At 34.5% G+C, this 19,613-nt stretch overlaps 1 protein-coding gene across 9 annotated transcripts in view; it reads right to left on the reverse strand.

Annotated features, from left to right (window-relative positions):
* Positions 1-6,825: 6,825 nt before the first annotated feature.
* The window catches only part of LOC150092673 (liprin-alpha-1-like), a 778,236-nt gene continuing 765,448 nt past the window's right edge, over positions 6,826-19,613 (reverse strand). For 7 of the 9 annotated variants that reach the window (XM_090414522.1, XM_090414524.1, XM_090414523.1 and 4 more), the window contains one exon: positions 6,826-8,626. In XM_090414522.1, the coding sequence (XP_090270648.1) occupies positions 8,561-8,626 (66 nt within the window). In that variant the 3' untranslated portion in view covers positions 6,826-8,560. Of the gene's footprint in view, positions 8,873-19,613 lie in introns of all 9 variants that reach the window. The other 2 variants (XM_090414518.1, XM_090414519.1) reach the window with 2 other exon arrangements.

Genomic DNA, 19,613 nt, shown 5'->3' on the forward strand with positions numbered 1-19,613 from the left:
CTAAATTTGTTGTGATGGAGCATGGTGGTTCTTTTTCAATTGATTCTGTGTGCTGTATCCAAAGCATGGTCTGCAAGGCTAGATTGACCATACTCATGACTGCAGATGTATTTTTTATGTTCTTCCATGCAGATGGTAGTTGATTTTCCTGTCTGTCCATAGTAAGCCAACTTGCAAGAACAAGAAACTCTCTCTCTCTCTCTCTCTCTCTCTCTCTCTCCACACACACACACACACACACACACACACACACACACACACACACACACACACACCTGGAACTGAGAGAGGAGGAAGAAGTTTGTCTTTAACGGAGCAGATAAGGGTAGCTGATTCTAAACCCATTTCTCAAGTTCAACCTCTTCATACGGAAGTTAACCTGTTGTCAAAAAGGCTTAATGAAGCTGCCATTAGCAACCCGAGTCTCGGCCACAACAATTTTGCCATTGCACCTAAACAAGTACCAGCATTAGACCTAATGCTCAACATCGAATGTGGCATCTTAGCTCCATAGATAACCAACAACACTAAGCTTGACTTGGCATGTTCACTTTCTAGATCTGCTCCTAAAAGAAATCTATCCTCTTGCCAGCACAATGCACTCAGATTGCATTGTGTCATCACCAGGGCTGACAAGGAAAGTGCTACCATTATCCTTAATGCCAGTGAATACAATAAAAAAATGGACATCATTCTTAGAGACTGCTCCACCTACAGACCTTTAGATTATGATCCCACCAAATAACAAATTGAAATTGAATGAGAAATTAAAAAGCCAAAAAAAGTATTTTCCTGGCCTCTGACATCATAAAAAACTTAACCCTTCAGTTGCTCATTCTCCCCCCCCCCCCACACCAGATATATGGCTTACAACCCAATTACTCCCAGGACCCATAGTAGATAGCAATTCTTCCTGCTCTTAATTATCCAAGCAACTAGCACGAAATCTCTTGACCCCCCCCCCCCCCCATTACTGGTCATAATCACATCATATATTAAAAAACTCTTCCCATCTTAAAAGTTCTACTGAAAATCAAATTGTTAACGATACTGACATCCTACTCCCTTAAATGACACCTCATTGCTTTTAAAAAAAGTTTTTCCTCTTGATAGACCTCCTTTACTTTGCTATCCATTCTAGTTATTTCTCTTGAAAGAACAAATTTATAAACAGATACAGTCTATGGGGTCTCCCCTCTAACCACCTCTTGCCAATTTTTTTTTTTATGGAAGATTTTGAAAAACATACACTTGACTCAGCTCCTCTCAAACCTTCTATCTGGTTGTGATATGTAGATGATGTCTTTTCTATTTAGTCTCATGCCCAGACACATTAGATACTTTTCTATGTCACCTCAATAGTCTTCACCCTAGAATCCAATTTACAATGGAAAAGGAAACTAATAATAGTCTGGTCTTTCTAGACACTTTGGTCACCTGCCTACCTAATGGTAATCTATCCTTTTCAGTATACAGGAAACCTACTCACATAGACAGATACAGTCACAAACTTAACAAAGATTTTTGGTAAATTTATGCAGCCATATTTGTTGAGGCTTGGAGTATGTTTTAAAGCTACTGTTGATTCCAAAAACAATCTTTCTTACTTATGACTTCTGTGTTAGCACTTTTGTTTTCTTACATCTGATCCTGTGTGAAGGGGTATGCAAGGCATGGTCTGCACTATTGTTATGGCAAGGTCCCACTTGCTACAACGGATGAGAGTTACTAATTTGACATATAATTTAAGTATCTTTTGAGATGTGTTCTGAATGTATGGGATGGTAACAGTTTTGCTGTAGTAGTCTTGTGTGATAGGCAATGGAGGGGATTTCTGGGGAGCATTTAGTATTTTTTCTATCCTATGGGGATTATAGCCATTGGCTAAGAAAGTGTGATGCAAGTGAGCGAGTTCAGTGGTAAGAGCATTGTCATCGGAACAGACTGCTCTAGCTCTGAATTAGTGTTTTTAGGATACCATATTGTTGAGCTGGATGATGGTGTGACTGTGCAAATATCTCCCTGTATGTAGGTAGATATGGTGGGGGTCTTCTATAAACAGAAAAAGATAAGGAACCATCTGTAAGCCGTGTGATTAGTGCGTCCAGGAAGGGCAGACAGTCATTAGCTTCCTGTTCTATTGTAAAGTGGATTTTAAGGTGCTGTTTATTTAAATGCACTAAAAATATATCTAACGTGTCTGGACCATGTGGGAAACTAACAAACACATCATCAATATAGAGTAGCCAAACCACCGGTTTGAGAGTGGCTATATTCATAGCTAGCTTTTCCAAGTGTTCTATGTAGAAATTGGCTAAAGGGGAAAAAGGGGGGAAGAGCCCATTGCTGTCCCATCTAGTTGTTTGTATATCTTTCCTTTCCATGCAAAATAACCAGCATGTAAATTTAAATAGTTCAAATATATCTTGGAGGAAATGTGACTTTAGCAAATCAAGGGTTTCAATTAATGGTACATTGGTGAATAGTGAAGTAATGTCAAAACTAATCATTATGTCTGAACTTTTTAAGATATGGTTTTCTAAAATACTTTTTAGGTGAACAGAATTTTGACGGGAGAATTATTTATGAAGATTTAGCAAATTTGTATGGGGGACTGTTTATACTGTCCACAATAGGGCATTGGGGATGTACCTTGTTTGTGAATTTTAGGTAGTCCATATATATATTCTGAGTGTTTTAACATGAAAAGGATTGAGTTTGTTAACTGTTTCTTTTGGCCAGGAAGTGACTTTTTTCAATAATTTGCAAACTTGATTCTTTTGAGAGTTAGTAGGATCATGATCTGTGATTTGATATGTACACTGATATTGTAAGAGTATGTGCATTTTGCTTTCATATTCAGCTCAATTCATCACCACAGCTGCATTACCATTGTTTGCTTTAGTTATAACAATATTGTTATTATTGTATAGCTCTTTTAAAGCACTGATTTCCTTTTTTGGGAGGCTTGGAATGAATTAAGATGTTGGAAGCATCAAAACAAATGTTACTGGCTATTGCTGGAGGCAGGTCGTATATTCCCCGTTCAACGGAAGTCATTATTTTGGCTTTTGGAACTTGTTTGGAAGTAATGGCAAAGTTATGTCCTTGACTTAACACACTAACAGCTTTCTCCATTAGGGCTACCGATGATAAATTCACAATACATCCACAGTGTAATCTTGTTATAAGTGTGGTTGTTTCATAGCACTACAATTGGAGGATTTCAAATTTTTTTCTGTTGCAGTTTTTGACTTTTATGAATTCTTTATCTGCCATTGTGTCTTCTTTTTGGAATCAACAGAAGCTTTAAAATATACTCCAAACCTCAACAAATATGGCTGTATAAATTTATCAAAAAGTTGGGTGACAGTCATTTTAAGATCTAATTAATACTTGTTTTCTCTCTCTTTCCAACTTAGATGGCACCTATTTAGGACTTGAGTTCCTTGTGTTGTCCGTTACAATTTTTTAAACTAGTCCAACTGTTATAACAAATTGTTATTGCTTCGTGTACTGTGACAAACTGTTCTTGTGCTCTGAAGATGCTGGATATAATAGGAAATATCACCTAATAAGTAAATAAATATTAATTATTTTCTTATCATTCTGTGTTGTAATCAATACCGTGAAAATAAATTAACATACTACCAACACATAAGCCTTTCCATGCATTTAATGCCATCACCATCCCATATGTCTGAGGCACATCAAAAAAAATAGCCAGAATCTTAAAGAAATAGCTATCCTTATCCACTCCACTAAAGACAAACTTTCTTCTCAATCCTTTCCTAGTGCTGTTTCACTCCATTAAACTTCTAACATGAATTTCTCCCAGCACTTAAGCCTTAACACGTGAACTACTGTTTTCCTTTTCAATGGTGAAAAAGATCTTCAGGTATTGGCTGTCGAAATGTATTAAAAACATTTCCAACATATTCCTGTTATGTAGCCAAATGAAGAATACATCATCCATGTAGCATAGCCGTATTGTGGCTTTGAGAGAAGGCTGAGTTTAGGACTCTGTTTTCAAGATGTTCCATGGAAAGATTGGTGAGAGGAAGGGAGAGAGGGACAGGGGAAGCTGTGCCTTCAATCTGCACATAGGTTTTTCCATTTCACATAAGATAGCCAGAGTTCATGGTCAAAGTGAATAAGGCTACTATCAGGGAAAGAGGATCTGAATTTGTGTGGAGCTCACTGCACTAAAAAAAGCTACATCAGAACAGATGTATTGCCCTTATCAGCTTTGGTGATGATGGTACAGAATACCATCATCAACAAAGCTGATAAGGGCAATTCTATAGTAGTATTTAATCACTCCGGATATGATCAAAAAACATTGATCTTACTCAGAGATTGATCTACTTCCTGTTTAACCACACACACACACACACAAAAGCACTCAAAAACTTAGATTTCAGGAGGCCAGTATATAACTTCATCTAAAAGTTATATCCTGGCCTACGTTTAATTTATAATCTTATAAATTAAAGATGCCAAGAAATTACATTCTTAGCATCTTTAATTTATCCAATTGTAAGCAAACAAAGTTTGCACATGAAGCAACTTCACAACTGGTATATAGAGGCTAATGACTTCACCTTGCCTTAGTATCCCATAATGTAAAGCACACATCCTTACAGACATGTATAATGCCATGCATTACTGGAAGGGTCACTACCCAGACCGGTTTCAACCTTTATTGAGGTCTCATCAGTGGGAGCCAGACCCAGAAGTGATACCAAGGCTGAAGTAATGCAGAAGTCATTTTTCCATATACAAGTAGTCAAAATACTCTGGATTAGAGATAGATGCTGAAAGTTTTTCCACTTGTCCAGAGTATTTTAGTAATAAGGTGTGACTTCTGCATTACTTCAACCTTGGTATCACTTCTGGGTCTAGCTCCCACTGATGAGACCTCAATAAAGGTCAAAACCAGTTCTGGGTAGTGACCCTTCCCATAAATGCATAGCATTATGGGATACTAAGGAAAGTAATGTGAAGTCATTAAGTTCTATATATGAGTTTGCCAGTCATGAAGTTACTTCATGTGCAAACTTTGTCTACACTTGGATAAAGGATTAAACCAAGAATATAATTTCTTTGCATTTTTAATTTATATTATAACCAAGTGGAAATCTTTCAACTTAAACCTTATAATCCCAGGTCTCCCCAGATTTATGGACAATCAAAAATACAAAAACAGAACACACTCTTCGGACTCATAGTAGACAATATTGGGTTTCCTACTTATAAAGTAGCCAAACACAGCCAAAGAGCTCTCTTTCATTAACAGGACACACTTCTTCCTCCAACATTAAAAACTCTGTGCACTTCAAATCTTGCTCATCAGACTTGATCCTTATAGATATTGATATTATAGTCATCCTGGGATACAGCATCCTTTACTCCTGCAAACTTTCTCGTTTTGGACAAACAGGAAGAACCATGAACCACCTTGCCTTGGTATCCCATAATGGTAAAGCACATATCCTTACAGATATGATGTATAATGCTATGCATTCCTGGAAGAGTCAGTAATGCATTTCTACATTCGGAAATGTCTGAACGTAGAAACCATGCCCATTAATGATATCAATCACCAGTTCCAATAGGAAAAAACCACTCTTTTATATAAGAACAGATACAAAATGAAGAGGTTATTTCTAGAATCTGTCATAACATTACAGCATTCACCAAATCCAAACAAATTTAGAGACATCCATGGATATCAAATCACCAGTTCCAATAGGAAAAAACCACCCTTTTATATAAGAACAGATACAAAATGAAGAGGTCATTTCTAGAATCTGTCATAACATTACAGCATTCACCAAATCCAAACAAATTTAGAGACATCCATCACTATACTCTTAGAGGGTGCTAGTTGGGCCTGTAGGATCCTGCATGGTTATTTCTTTGTGCTTACGAAGATGCCATGGTGACCAAAGTGAATTTTTTTATTTTTTTTTTATATGAGTCCCAACCACAAGAGGTTCCAATATCTATGACATGATGGTGCTGTGTGTGGGTAAACTGATGAAATAATGGCATACGTAATTTATTAAATAAATTTAGTTAGTAATTATCTCTAGACTTTTTTTTTCTGTTAAACTTCAATATGATAGCACAGAAGTTACTGTTTACAGTGATCAGATGACAAATACTTAAAATACCACTAGAAAATGAACAAGGAAGTGGGAATTTGAATTGATAAAATGAAATAAAATTTCACTGAAGTTTCAGACTTCCCCCACTTTAGTAATTTCAAATTATTTATTTCCTATTACTTTTAAATTATCTTATTTTAATTATTTTGTATTAGTTTCATATAATCTAACCTCACCTTCTCTTAATGTTGTATTCAGTACCTCCGTATTTCTTTTCCTTCAATTCATTTCATATTATTTTTGTATTACCATTAATTATTTTATGTTACCTAAAAGGAGATGAAAAGAACCCTAGTGTAGAAATGAAGAAATCCAGGTACAAAAAAGGCAACTAAACATGCAAATTGATAGTTAAAATTTTTGCAGCAGATTCTGAGATAGGCATATCCATTATCATCATGCACTATTTGTGCTTTATCTAATTATTCAAATATAAAAGTATTTCTTGTTTCTTCAGAATAACTTTAAGTTGTCTTATTTCATTTATTTTTTTCTTGAAAAAAAAGAATTACAAAAAATATATATAAGATGATAATCGTAATTACTTCTTAGATTTTTTTATTTAATCTCAGTTTAATACCCTTGTATCATTTTGGAATTAAAATGGAATTCCCAAAATTTAAAGTTTAGTCAATCACAATTACCAAAGAGGTAATTTTTTCTTAAATGACATTTTTTCTTTATTTAACTACAAAAGTACAATAAACTTGTAATTTAAAAAAATAAACTTTGTACATTATTTATTACAATATCCAACATAATCACAAATTTAGTACTAAGTTAAAATTATGTACTATGTAAATACATAGTAATATGAAACACTGTCTTCTATTTTTCACAGATAAATATCTCTTTCAGTTCATCTATATCTCAATATAGTGCTTTAAATAATATAGTTAAATAATGAAGACATCAGAAGTACCAACATTTGTGAATGTTCGAGGAAAATATGAGACGGGGAGGAACTTTTCAAATACTGAAACTAGAATTATGGATATTGGTGTGCATGCACACACATGATCACAAGTAATTTGTTGGTATTATCTTAAAGAATGTGCCACATGTTTAGCTAATTACTGAATTTGAGCATAACCCTCCCTGCTAGTGAACACACACTGACTTAGATGTATCTACATTATGCCACTATAAAGAAAAAAAAAAAGAGAGAGAAATATGGACAAACTTTTTAGTTTACAACTGATTGTTCACACAAACTTTAACACAAATTAAATAACGCAGTCAAATTTTTACAGAATATATACATACATACATACATACACACACACACAATACAAGCAGAGAGACAGATCATGAAAACAATGGCAGTGGCTAGTTTATGCTTGGTTTGAATGCCACAGCAAATATGACTACTTAATATACATATTGATACTGGCATATGAACGAACAGAGTAACAATAGCAGCAACAGGTGCTTTCTTTTTTTATTCTTTTTGAAACATAACAATTTGATTTATTTTCTGATATGAATATTTTTTGCTTTTTAGCTGAAATCTCCAGAAAAGCAAACTGAACATTTTTTATGCATTTCAAACAAATATAGCAAACTTGTAACTAAATAAACTGAAATTAATTTATTTAAAGTACTAGGATGGATCTTTTCACATAAGCATCTCTTGTTAAATTAAATAACATCTGTGGTGACATAAAATAACAACAGCCAGTCTGTAGGTTTGTAAAACCTTTGTTAAAGTTGAATTCTTGACATTTACTATACACAAACACATAATAATAATAAACTTCTATAAATAGGAATTATGTACTCTAATTAAATGACAAATAATTATGAAGTTGTAAATTTTACAAATGAATCTTAAAATAGCAGCACCAGTAAAATTAACTATTCTACAAATAAATCTTCATTAAACTTTCCAACAATTTTGTAATAACAAATAGCATCCAGTTATTATAATAAAGCTGTAAACATACTAAAAGGCATTTTTCTTTGTATTTATACAGCTGAGTCAATGATGTCAGGCAAACTGGACTTTTTTTTTTTTTTTTTTTTTTTTTTGCTTTAACAGCATACAACATAGTCATAACAAAAACTATGTGCATATTTGCCTGTAAAACAAGAAGTTATTTTACATTTCTTTGGTTTGGCAACTTGTGTAGACTTTCTTGCATCACTTAATTTAGTAAATCACTGGGCTTACTTCCTTCCCTCCCTCTTATCTGGATTCCTTTTAAACTTGGCCACCAGTGGTTCAGCCTAAAGTGGATGACTATCTGACCTTACGGTTCATGGCACCTGAGTTGGCTCTGTGGAGAGTGGCGGCACTGCTGCCCCAGTAAGAACTGAGTGGCAGGGTGCTGTTCCTTAGTTCTGATCCTGCAGTAGCTGCTCCACGTTTCCTGATATAACTATCTTCAAACCAGTCGATCACCCTGGACACTGTGATGAGCAGCAACAGTATGAGCAGGGTGCTTGACAGCCTGAAAATCAACACTTCACTTTCATGTCTGATTAGCAAGGACTTCTTTAGTCATGCAATGGGGTAGTATAAAAACTAAAATTTTTAAAAAAAGGCTAAAATAAAAGTAAGGGGACTTAAGCGAATAAATTCAGCATACAGGCTGGCAGCAGAGGACCCTTGCATCTAAAAAGGGGTGACTTGATAACACTGGCACACAAGGAACAGAGCAGCAGATTAACTATCAAGAGTGTGGGGACCGTCTTGCCTGGAAAAGCCAAAGATGTATGGGCCATGCAGAAGTGAGAATTTTGAAAACAGAACAGCTTAAACACATTGCTTATGAAACAAAAAAGCATTTTAGATCTCTATACAAATACATACTCTTTTGCTAAACACAAAGGAATGTTTAAAAAGAATTGTATGCACTAATACTATAACAAGCTACTTATAAAAAAAGAAAAAAGAAAGAAAAAGGAAAAAAAAAAGTGTTACATGTACAGAGCAGAGCTGTTAAATAAGCAAGTTAGCTGGGAAAATGCTAACATAAAAGGAAATATAATAAAATAAGAAATTTTGCAATAGAAATCTATTTGAACCTTTTAATTCAAAGTTAATATTCAACAATAAAATTTATTAAATATATGGCAAAACAACTTCATAAAACTCATTCACACATTTATTCATTCATTTAAGTAAAACAGTTATTGAAATGCAAATATATGATGTAAACATGCTAAGAACAGGTGCACAGCACTCTTTTAGACATATATTTTGGAAATTAGTAGCCAATGAATCATCATTGGTGTGCTAGGTGAAAAGTGACACAAAAATATGGCACACAGTTGATACCATCTCATTTTTCTAATTTGGGCTAACATTACTGTGCATATATTGTGGTTTCTAAGACTGATTATTGTGTCAAAAATCCAAGTTTGTCTTGGCAGGAAAACTACTTACTGTGCTAGAGATTGACTAGCACAACTTCAGAACCAGTTGGAGAGAGAAAAAAAAAAGCCTAGAAAAAAGTGTTCCTCTAGTAGTTTGACTAAAATCAATCCTATAAATCTTTCTTCTGCTATAGCTCTGTACAATGAAAATGTTGAAGCATGTTTCATGGTGAATTGCTGGTGCAACCTTAAAAAAAAACAAGGAATTACTCCAGTAGAATACATAGAAAAAATGAAATCACCTCTAGAAGACATCAGCACCTATGAAAAGTAGGATCACAACCCCACAGGATATTTCCATAACAAGACCAACAACTTAATAAAAATACATGTTGAAGTGGTCTGAAGAAACAAAAAAATTCCTTGAATTTAAATGCGTCTATGATATATGGAGTCCCTAAACTGCACAAACAAGACTTGCCATTGAAATCAATTGTTGATACAAGATACTCTCCAACTTCTTTGCTATCAAAATATCTAGCAAACCTACTAAGACCTTACACCAGGCAAACATCCTCTTATGTAAAAAACACCATACACTTCATAGAAAACTTCAAAGACATCACAATGGTTCCTAATGATATAATTGCAAGCCTGGACATAGTAAATCTTTTAACCAACATTCCAAGAGCAGAAACCATACAACAGCTACTACAAGACATCCTGCCACTAGACACAGTGGATCTCTTTAAACACTACATCAATAGTATACATTTTTTAAATTTCAAGATTATTTTGAAGAGAAAAAAGAACCAGCAATAGGCTCCTCTCTCAGTTGTTAGCTAACCTATTCATGGAATGGTTTGAAAAAAAATAGTCCTCCGGTATCAAGCAACAGAACAAAAAATTTAGGGAAGATATGTTGATGATATTTTTATTATCTGGCCTGTACTATTATCCAATTAAAAGATTTCATCACCTACTTCAACAATATACATCCTCAAATTAAATTCACTGTTGAATTGGAAACAAACAGGTCTTGACTATTTTTGGATACACTAGCTGAAGTATTCAAAAAAATGCGCTTAACTTCTCAGTCTATAGAAAGCCAACAAGCACAGGATGTTCCCTACATGCCACATCTCATCACCATTCAGCACAAAAAATAGTCAACATCTGTTCCTTACATGATAGGGTCTACAGAATTTCTACCAACATAGATAAAAGGAACCAAGAGCTACAACAGAACATTAATAAAAAAAGAAAAATTCAATTTCAATCTCCAAAACAATCAGATAAACAAGAAAACCAAAACTTTACAGGAGCAGTTATTTTCCCCGTATATATACGTGTGTATATATATATAAATGTATATAAATAATCAGTCACAGATAAAATAGCAATGTTGCTTCACCAACAAAACTTAAAGGCCGCTTTTTAAAGGTGATTTCTAATCACCTGAATCCTCCTAAATCTCCACATCTACCACTTAAAAAACTAGGTGTCTACAAGATCAGTTGTAGTTATGATTTACACTACATAGGAGAGAGACAGGCAGATCTGGAAAGGTATGCCGATTGGAACACTTCATAGATGCTGAAAATAAAATAGGACACAAGTCAGGGCTGACAGCACATATAACAGAAACAAAACAGCAAGCAGCATGGCAACAAACAAAATACTCCACATAGATTACCATTTTTTCTCAAGAGCATTCAAAGAGTAGCTGAAATGATGAAGGGGCATCCTCTATAGTGCAATGAAATACAAGCGATGATTTTATATCAAGTTTGGTCTTCATTAATTCATCATGATATACTCATATCTGCCAATAGTATACAGCAACCCACAAATCAGCAGCCAGAGTAATAGCGAATGCATGCTTTCCTTTGTTTAATCATGTTCAAATATTTTCATTAGAGTTGTTAACTGTTATTACCTGTTTTCTAATTTATTCATGTAATTATCTTGAGGAAGTGAAACAAAAGAATTTTCACAAAACTAGTCGAGAAAATAAAAAATAGTTTCTTTGTGAATTTTTTTTTTATTTTGTAAAAAAAAAATACTGGATAACATATTCCTAGAATCTTCCATCATTTTTTATTCAAGCATACTTGAAAAGAGGAGGAAAAATTAGAAGAGGAACTTTGAAAAGAATAAGCTGGGTTCAGGTCATAAGAGACTTTACAGGACTACATTTTAATTTTAAGACTGGAAGACCATAGGAAGATGACAAGGATTTCTATTTAAGTTTTGTAAGACCACCATATCATGTGTAAAATTATGGGCAAGAAAGTTTTAAAAGAACTTAAAATAAAAAGACAAATAAGTATGAAAATACGAACACAGAAAAACATTAGCTGCATTCTCAACAGAGAACCTATAAAATATAAAACATTTCTGCTATTTAGGCATAATTCTTAGCACATATAGCAAATTAAATATGGAAATAGATAACAGAATAAGCAAAGGAATAAGAGAGAAATTAGTCAAACCATTAAACTTTTCACTTACAGATGTGAAACTTGGGTTAGAAATAAAACAGGATACAATTCAGGGCTGACAGCACATACAATAGAAACAAAACATCAAGCAGCATGGCAACAAACAAAATCCTCCACATTGATTACCATAGATGATCAGAGACCATCGATATAATACTGTTGAAAAAAATTAGGGGAAAAAACAGATGGTATCAATGGTAGACTCATATTAAAAATGAAGCTATTAAAAAAGGACTTCACATTGTTTGTTAGCATTCAAGAATGTGTGAGTAGAGCTAATTTGAGACAGTGTGATTATTTAAACAGAATAGAAGAACAGGTATTTGATGCTAGGATAGCAGGGAAAAAAACAGGAAGACCAAGATCTAGATGAGTTGATGCAGTTAGTAAGCTTTAGAAGACTGAAACATAATATCTGATAATCTTAGATTTGAAGAATAACAGATTAATTAGGAAGAAAATTATTGGTAGGAAGCTGGCAATAATGTCAACTTAATTATGTGATACTATCATACTATTTGTATGCTCCCTTCAGGTTACATAACAGGAAAGTGATGATGATTATGGTATTAAGTTCTTTTGCTGGAACCACCAAAAACATGCCCTGATTAAAAAATATATATCCAAAAGTGATATTTTCCAGAAAATTCTGTCTTTTTGGCTCTGAAATGACTGGCTCACCTAACGTGTAAATAATTTTAATCTTTCATTTTTATTCTACCATTTCATATTTAATTTGGTGAAAGAGACTACATTATTAAGGTTGTACTCCATATACAAAAGTATTACACTAGTGTAGGCTAAAGTGTGGCATAAAGACCAGTAGCATGCTGAGTACAGAAAACTTTAAGAAATTCACATCAACTCAAACTATGTAACATATCTCTAATTAAACTAGTAAAAAGTCAATGCATTTCATCATAAGAAAAGAAATTTTAGAAGTGTATGAGGAGAATGTGTTTCAAATACCAAGTACTTTGGAAGTCAAAGAGTGGGACAGGATAGATTTCACTACATGTTTTAAGAGAATGTGCTAAGGGGGGTTATATTTTCACCTAGTTTGACCTAGCTATTCATTGAAAGTCTAGCTACTGGGAAAGTACCCAATGACTGGACGGAGGATAACGCAGTACCATTACAAAAAGGTGGTAGTAGAATGATGCATCAAACTATAGACCAGTTTGTATTTCTTCTGAAATTGTTAACATTTTGGAAAAATTAGTGAGATGTGCATATAATACCATTTTTTTAAGGCATTTAATAGGGTTCAATATGGTAAGTTGATATTTGAGTTGCACAACATGGCGTTAGACATCAAGTTAGTGAAATGAAGTATTGGCTGACAGAGAGTTGTGTACAGGAGAGTAGTATCAAGGAAAAGGAAGATCACAAGTGGGGTTCCACCAGGATCAGCACTGAGACCTTTGCTTTTTTCAACCTTTATGATAATGATATTATCAATGAATTGTAGAGAGAGATATTAAATTGTTTGCATATGATGTGAAGCTTGAAATGGTTATTAGTAACAGAATCAATATAGTTGCCCTTCACAGGAGGATTTGAATAAGCTGGACATATGGCAAATGAATTGGGATGGAGTTTAACGCAAATAAATGTAAGATCTTGAAATTTGAAATTCACCAGTGGGAGGCTGCATACTGTATTGGTGGAACTATACTAGAAGAAATGGAGGAGACAAGAGATTTTGGCATTACAGTCAATAAAACTTTGAAGTTTAGAGCACATACTGTGAAGATGGTGAAGTAACCCAGAGATTGCTGCATAAGCAATATTAAGGACTATAAAACCCTAATTAAGACCACATCTGGATTACTGTACTCAGATCTGGTCACCAGGAAATGAACGGGATAAATTAACCTTGGAAAAGGTATAGATCAGATAACAAAAAACTATATCAAGACTGTACAATGTTAGTTATGAGGATAGACTGAGGGCATGCAAATTATAGAGTGGGGTGGATAGAAGACATTTAAACTGATGAGATGTATTTACAAGATTGACAGTAGTGAGATTGTTTTTCATATTATGTGTAATACTGGGAAGGAACATGGACAAGAAGCCATTCCTGAAAGTTGTTAAATGAAAATGAAGTGGTGAGTGGGAGTGTGATAAGTAGCTTTTTTGTGTTAAGGGTGGACCACGAATTCATTGCCTTAAAGGGTGGTAAATGTGCAGATGGTGAATCAGTTTAAGGAATGGTATAATAAACTTTGAATTGTCTAATATGGAACACCTGTGATGGATGAAATTTACACAGAAAATGTAAGGTAATGTAAATGCTATTTTATGTCAAATTAAAATTTTATCAGTATGTTGCTGTCTAGCATTAATTTTTGAAATATGATTTTACTATATGCCTGAAAAAGATAAAAATAAAATGAAATAAAATTTAAGTATTTCTTTTCATTCTTTTACACCTAGCAAACTTGACTGAATTTAACAACAAACTGAAATATGAAAATAGAACTTCAGATGTTAGATGTGGAAACTTAAAAAAAAGTATTTTTTTAAAGCTTTCCCTAATTTATGATGAGAAGATGCATAAAAGTTAAATGGATGAGTGAAATCATAAAGCAGGAGCTACTTAAAAATAAAATATTTTGTAAGGAATTTTAAAAGAATTGTTGAGTTGATAGAGGAGTAGCAGAAAGCCCAAACTACGAAGACAGTTCATAGTAAGGAAGATAAAGTCTGATATGAAAACAAGTTAGCCATTAAATCCTGAAGTATTCTTTGGCTATATGGCAAGTAAAAGGAAGGAAGATAATGAAGGAATAACTTCAATGAGTACTGATGCAGAAAAGTTGCAGTAGAAACAGTGATATTATTATTGGTGATTTTGCCAGGATATACAATGCAAGCTGAACTATTATGGTTATATTCAAGATATTGTGCTAGGAAAAAAAATGAGCAGGAAGAAAAGTATGGATGCTAAAAATACTGCAAATCAAATGTTAAAGGAGTGAACAAGAGAATTAACAATATATGCCTGACATGAATATAAGTGTTAACAAAATCCAAAAGGAATAGAAGAAATTCAGGAAAGCTTTACTCCAAAAGGACAGAGGTAAGACAGATGCAATGCAATTAGTACTGAAGATGCTACTAAGACCTTATTACCATCACCAAATTCCTGATATGTATCTTCTGGGATGTGTAGGAAATTATAATAGTACTATGTGAAAAGCATCATTACTAACTTCCTATTGACAATTTTTCTGCAAATTAATCTACCTGTTAGGACTCCAATATTATCAGATTTTACATTAAGACAATTCTTACTGCAATCCACTTATGGTCTTCCTATTGGTCTTTTTTCCTGCTATCATAATGCAAAAAAACTTGTTTTGCTAACCTTTCCTCTCACATTCTGTTGACCATAGTGACTATACCACTTGAGATTAAATATGTTCACACATTTCTGAAGAATACTAACAATGTCAGATACCTTCCTAACATCCTCATTTTTAATATGATTCTGACATTGATGCCATATGTTTACTCTCCTAATTCTTTTCAGAACTTCTGAGAGATAGGTTAGAAATAAAACAGGATCCTCAGTCAGAGGATGAGTCTCAATAAATCACAGTATGTTGGTTACTCTTCTAAGCATGACACCCAGACCAGTGTGTCATCTCTAAATGATTTGGTGCCTGCATGTCACACTTGAATGGTGTGGCATAGGAGGCAGTGGCCACATAGTCTCAACAGAGTACTGATGCTCTGAGGCTGCTAGAATCAGTACTCTAATTCTAGCAGCCTCATCACTAGAATGATCACATCATAGCAATATGAAAGCAACTCCAGCTGGCATTGCCTTTCAACAAGTGAGGCACGAATGGTATCACTGCAGTGGCCAGATAAGATTCTGACAGAGGCATTCAGTCATAATTCTATGTTAAGACCTAAAAATACATTCAGCTTAATGCATGCAAAGCATGACACAGCCATGCATCTAGCCAATGTATGGCCATCCAGCCATATGTGTGCAGTGATGGAGTCCAACACCTTACTTATGCCAGGTCAAGGCTGCCACAGATTCAGCCAGTCAAATGCTCACCTTTATCTGATTATTGATGTGACCAAGCACATGGTCACTGATCCCTTAACGTAGCTTATTCTGACTTACATATGCCTTATATCTAACTTAAACTATCTTATTTCTAATACTATGTTCCCAGACTAGCCCTATTTGGGATCTTATTTGCAACGTATAACTGGTAGCTATTATTACAGTTGGTCATCCCATCGAGTCCACGATCATTAGTGAGAGTCAAAAAGTAAATCTTTACAAATGCATGTGTAGAGGCATGGTGAGAGCCTTTATGGGCACTCCCATCTTCTCCAACTATAACAATGTCATCAACAGTAGTCTTCTTGTGATCAGCACACAGATACTCCAGGACAGGTGACCAACTCCACGTTTCTAAGAGTAGCACTCAGCATTCTCTCTATGGGAACCTCTATATAAAGAAAGGCGTGCCAGACTTGCCCTTCCAACAGGAGTTTTAAACACAGGCTATCTTATTTGACCAACAGTAGCAGAGCTCCATCCAATGTCTCTTGCACATCTGCCTCAATGAGAGTCATGTTCACTCTCAAAATCAATAAAAAATATCAATCAAGATTATGATCGATATGCTTTCACTTAAGCATTCACAACAATGAGCAGGGACCACATGGTGTCAACAGCTCTCAATGGCCATTGCAATGATTTGCTTTAATTAGACGGTCGGATTCCCCTGGTTTGTTCCAGACAGGCCATCTGGTACGCCCATACCCACTTTGGACCCCAGCCTAACCATTATAGTCCTCATAGCCAATTCTTGTCCTGAGATTATAAATCCATCTCCATTACTATATTAACTAAAGATTGTTCACCTTGGAGACCTGCTGTGGATATGGGTATGGTCTGGCATGAAAATTATCCCCCCCCCCTCATTTTCATGGGTCAACAGGAGCGCTCTAGATACTGCAGGAAGCATGGTGCTTTAAAACTGACTTTCAATATTGCTAGTTTAGTGTTCTGGCTAATTTCTTTCTTATTCCTATGAGCAAGAGTTTTTTTCAACTAACTTCCTACCATACTAGCTTTGCTAATTTTGCCATATATTTCTAAATAGCTGAAATGTTTTACAGGTTCTCCATTCAGGATGCAGTTGATGTTTTCAGTATTCTTTCTGCTTATTTTCATAGTCTTTGTCTTTACCAAATTTATAACAGCAGTTCTTCAATTTAGTTAGGGATTCCTGCAGACTTATACTGGATTTATTTCAGAATACAGCATTATCTACATAAAGTAAAGAGCTGAGATTAACATCCCCAATTTTGATATCAAATTTAATGACACTTTCCTTCATAACGTGATCCACATATTATTATTATTATGTGACACCTCCAAGAAGTCCAAAGATTCATCAAGGGAGGGCACCCACTTCACAACTCAATCCACAAACTACATTTTTTACATCAATGTCATCTACTGCCAACCACAACTACCACTAGTATTTTCATAGACAATCACAAACATCCATGCCCACAGCGGGATTCAAATTCGTAGCCTTTTGGCTGGAGAGCGGATACGCTAACCACTCGGCCAACCAGGCCCCTGCATATGATGACTAACAGTAGAGATAATGTGTGCCCTTATCTTATACTTGATTTAACATCCCCCCCCCCCCCCAACACACACTTCAATTGTAACTGCTGGCTTAACAAGTCACATATAAACTTGCTTAATAATAACGTCCCACTTACATTATACAATTTGCAATGTTTTGAACAATTTTTCTCTTGGTTCCTTGTTATATGTCTTTTCCATATGCACAAAACTTAAACACAGATCCTTATTATATTTCCATGATTTCTCAACTATTTGTGTTAAGTTGAAAATCTGATCCTGGTCATCTCTATTTGGCCTAAACCGAGTTTAGGCCAAATAGAGAAAATTTTCTCTAAGTTTCCTTTCTACAATTTTTCTTAATCTTTTCTCAAGCATGCTTGCATAAATCTTACCAGTAACAATAAGGAAATTCCTCTGTCATTCTCACATTTAGTTTCATTTCTCTTTTTAGAGATGGGGACTATGAGAGTTCTACTCCAATCATCTGTAATTCAACCCTCTAACTAGGCTGTCTTGAATTATGCAGTATAGCCACTGTAAAAGTTTAATACTTCCACACGTGAGCATTTCTGGTTAAATATCATCTACTCCAGGAACATTTCCACATATCAGATTATTCATGGCTTTTCTACCTATAGTATTAATATATACTATAGGTAGAAAATTGATTGCATTCCTATTGAATGTTTCCTACCATTGTGCTGTCACTGCAAGTCCTATATTCAAAAATGAATGAATGAATATGATACTCTATAGAGTAGAGTTTTACTTTGTTAGGAATATGTCTTGACTTAGCAGTCTGCTTACATTTTATGTTAAAGAGAAAACTGTCAACAAAAGAAATGGTTTACCACAGTATATTACTGTAGTGAAGAGTTCTTATATCAACTTGAATGAATGAGGGGATACTCTATCCATATCACCTTGCTTACAGGTCGTATGGAAATGTAGATACGACCAACTTTTTCATATTTCAGTTAAAAATATTAGGTTAAGTTATTGTAGTTTTTGTTTTAAAAAAGTGTGTGATTGAATGAGCTATTTATTTTGTAAGCAAACCTAGTATTTTTTTTTTTTTTGTTTAAATATGATATTCACTGGCAAAACAAGTGTTCTCTGCCAGGTTGGCAGAAAAAAGACCCAGAGGAAGACCAAGATATAGGTGGATTGATATAGTAAAAAGTGCCTTAGAAGATAGAAATATAAGATCTGATAATGTTGGAGTCTTGACAGGTAACAGATTGATTTAGAGGAAAATTATAGATAGGAAGTTAGTAACAATGTAAATTTTTCATGTAGTACTATCGTATCCTGTACCCCCTCGAGGGTACATGGCAGGAATCTGATGATTGTGCAGTGCAGTATGTGTGAAATGTATTCGTCGAAAAATTAAAGGATATGTGGAAGGAAAGTGAACCTGTGTGTGTACTAAATGTTTCAAAAGTGAGTGTCTATTAGGTGGTGATAATGCAGCAAATGTTATTAGAGTGGACAGTACCGATGGTAGGATAGAAAATGTTATTAATGCTAAATGTGCAGCCACGAAAATAGAGGAGAACAAAATCGACATTAATAAAGAAACAGTGCACTTGAATGTTATCTACACAGGACAAAGTGCAAAACTTAAAAACTGCAGAAGCAGCAAGAGATTAGGTTGGTACAAATGATGCAGGAACAGAGGTGGATGAATTGGAGGTTCTTAGGATATTGCAGAATCTCAATGTAAATACAGCTATGGGATTAGATGGAATATCAGTTGGGGTTTTGTGAAAATGTGCAAGGGAACTGGTAATGCTTCTGACTAGGCTGTTTAAATTAAATCTCAGCTCTGGTAGAGTTACAAGGGAGTGGAAAGAGACCAAAATAATTTCCTTGCATAAGGGACTTCAGCAGCAAATTATAGACCAATCAGTATCTCAGGCATGGTGGTAAAAGTACTGAAAAAATTGGTCAAAAAAATAATTCAAGAAT

The sequence above is a fragment of the Typopeltis vanoorti genome, chromosome 25, assembly GCF_054136105.1.
Source record: "Typopeltis vanoorti isolate ZY-2024b chromosome 25, IOZ_Tvanoo_1.0, whole genome shotgun sequence".
Taxonomy (NCBI): domain Eukaryota; kingdom Metazoa; phylum Arthropoda; class Arachnida; order Uropygi; family Thelyphonidae; genus Typopeltis; species Typopeltis vanoorti.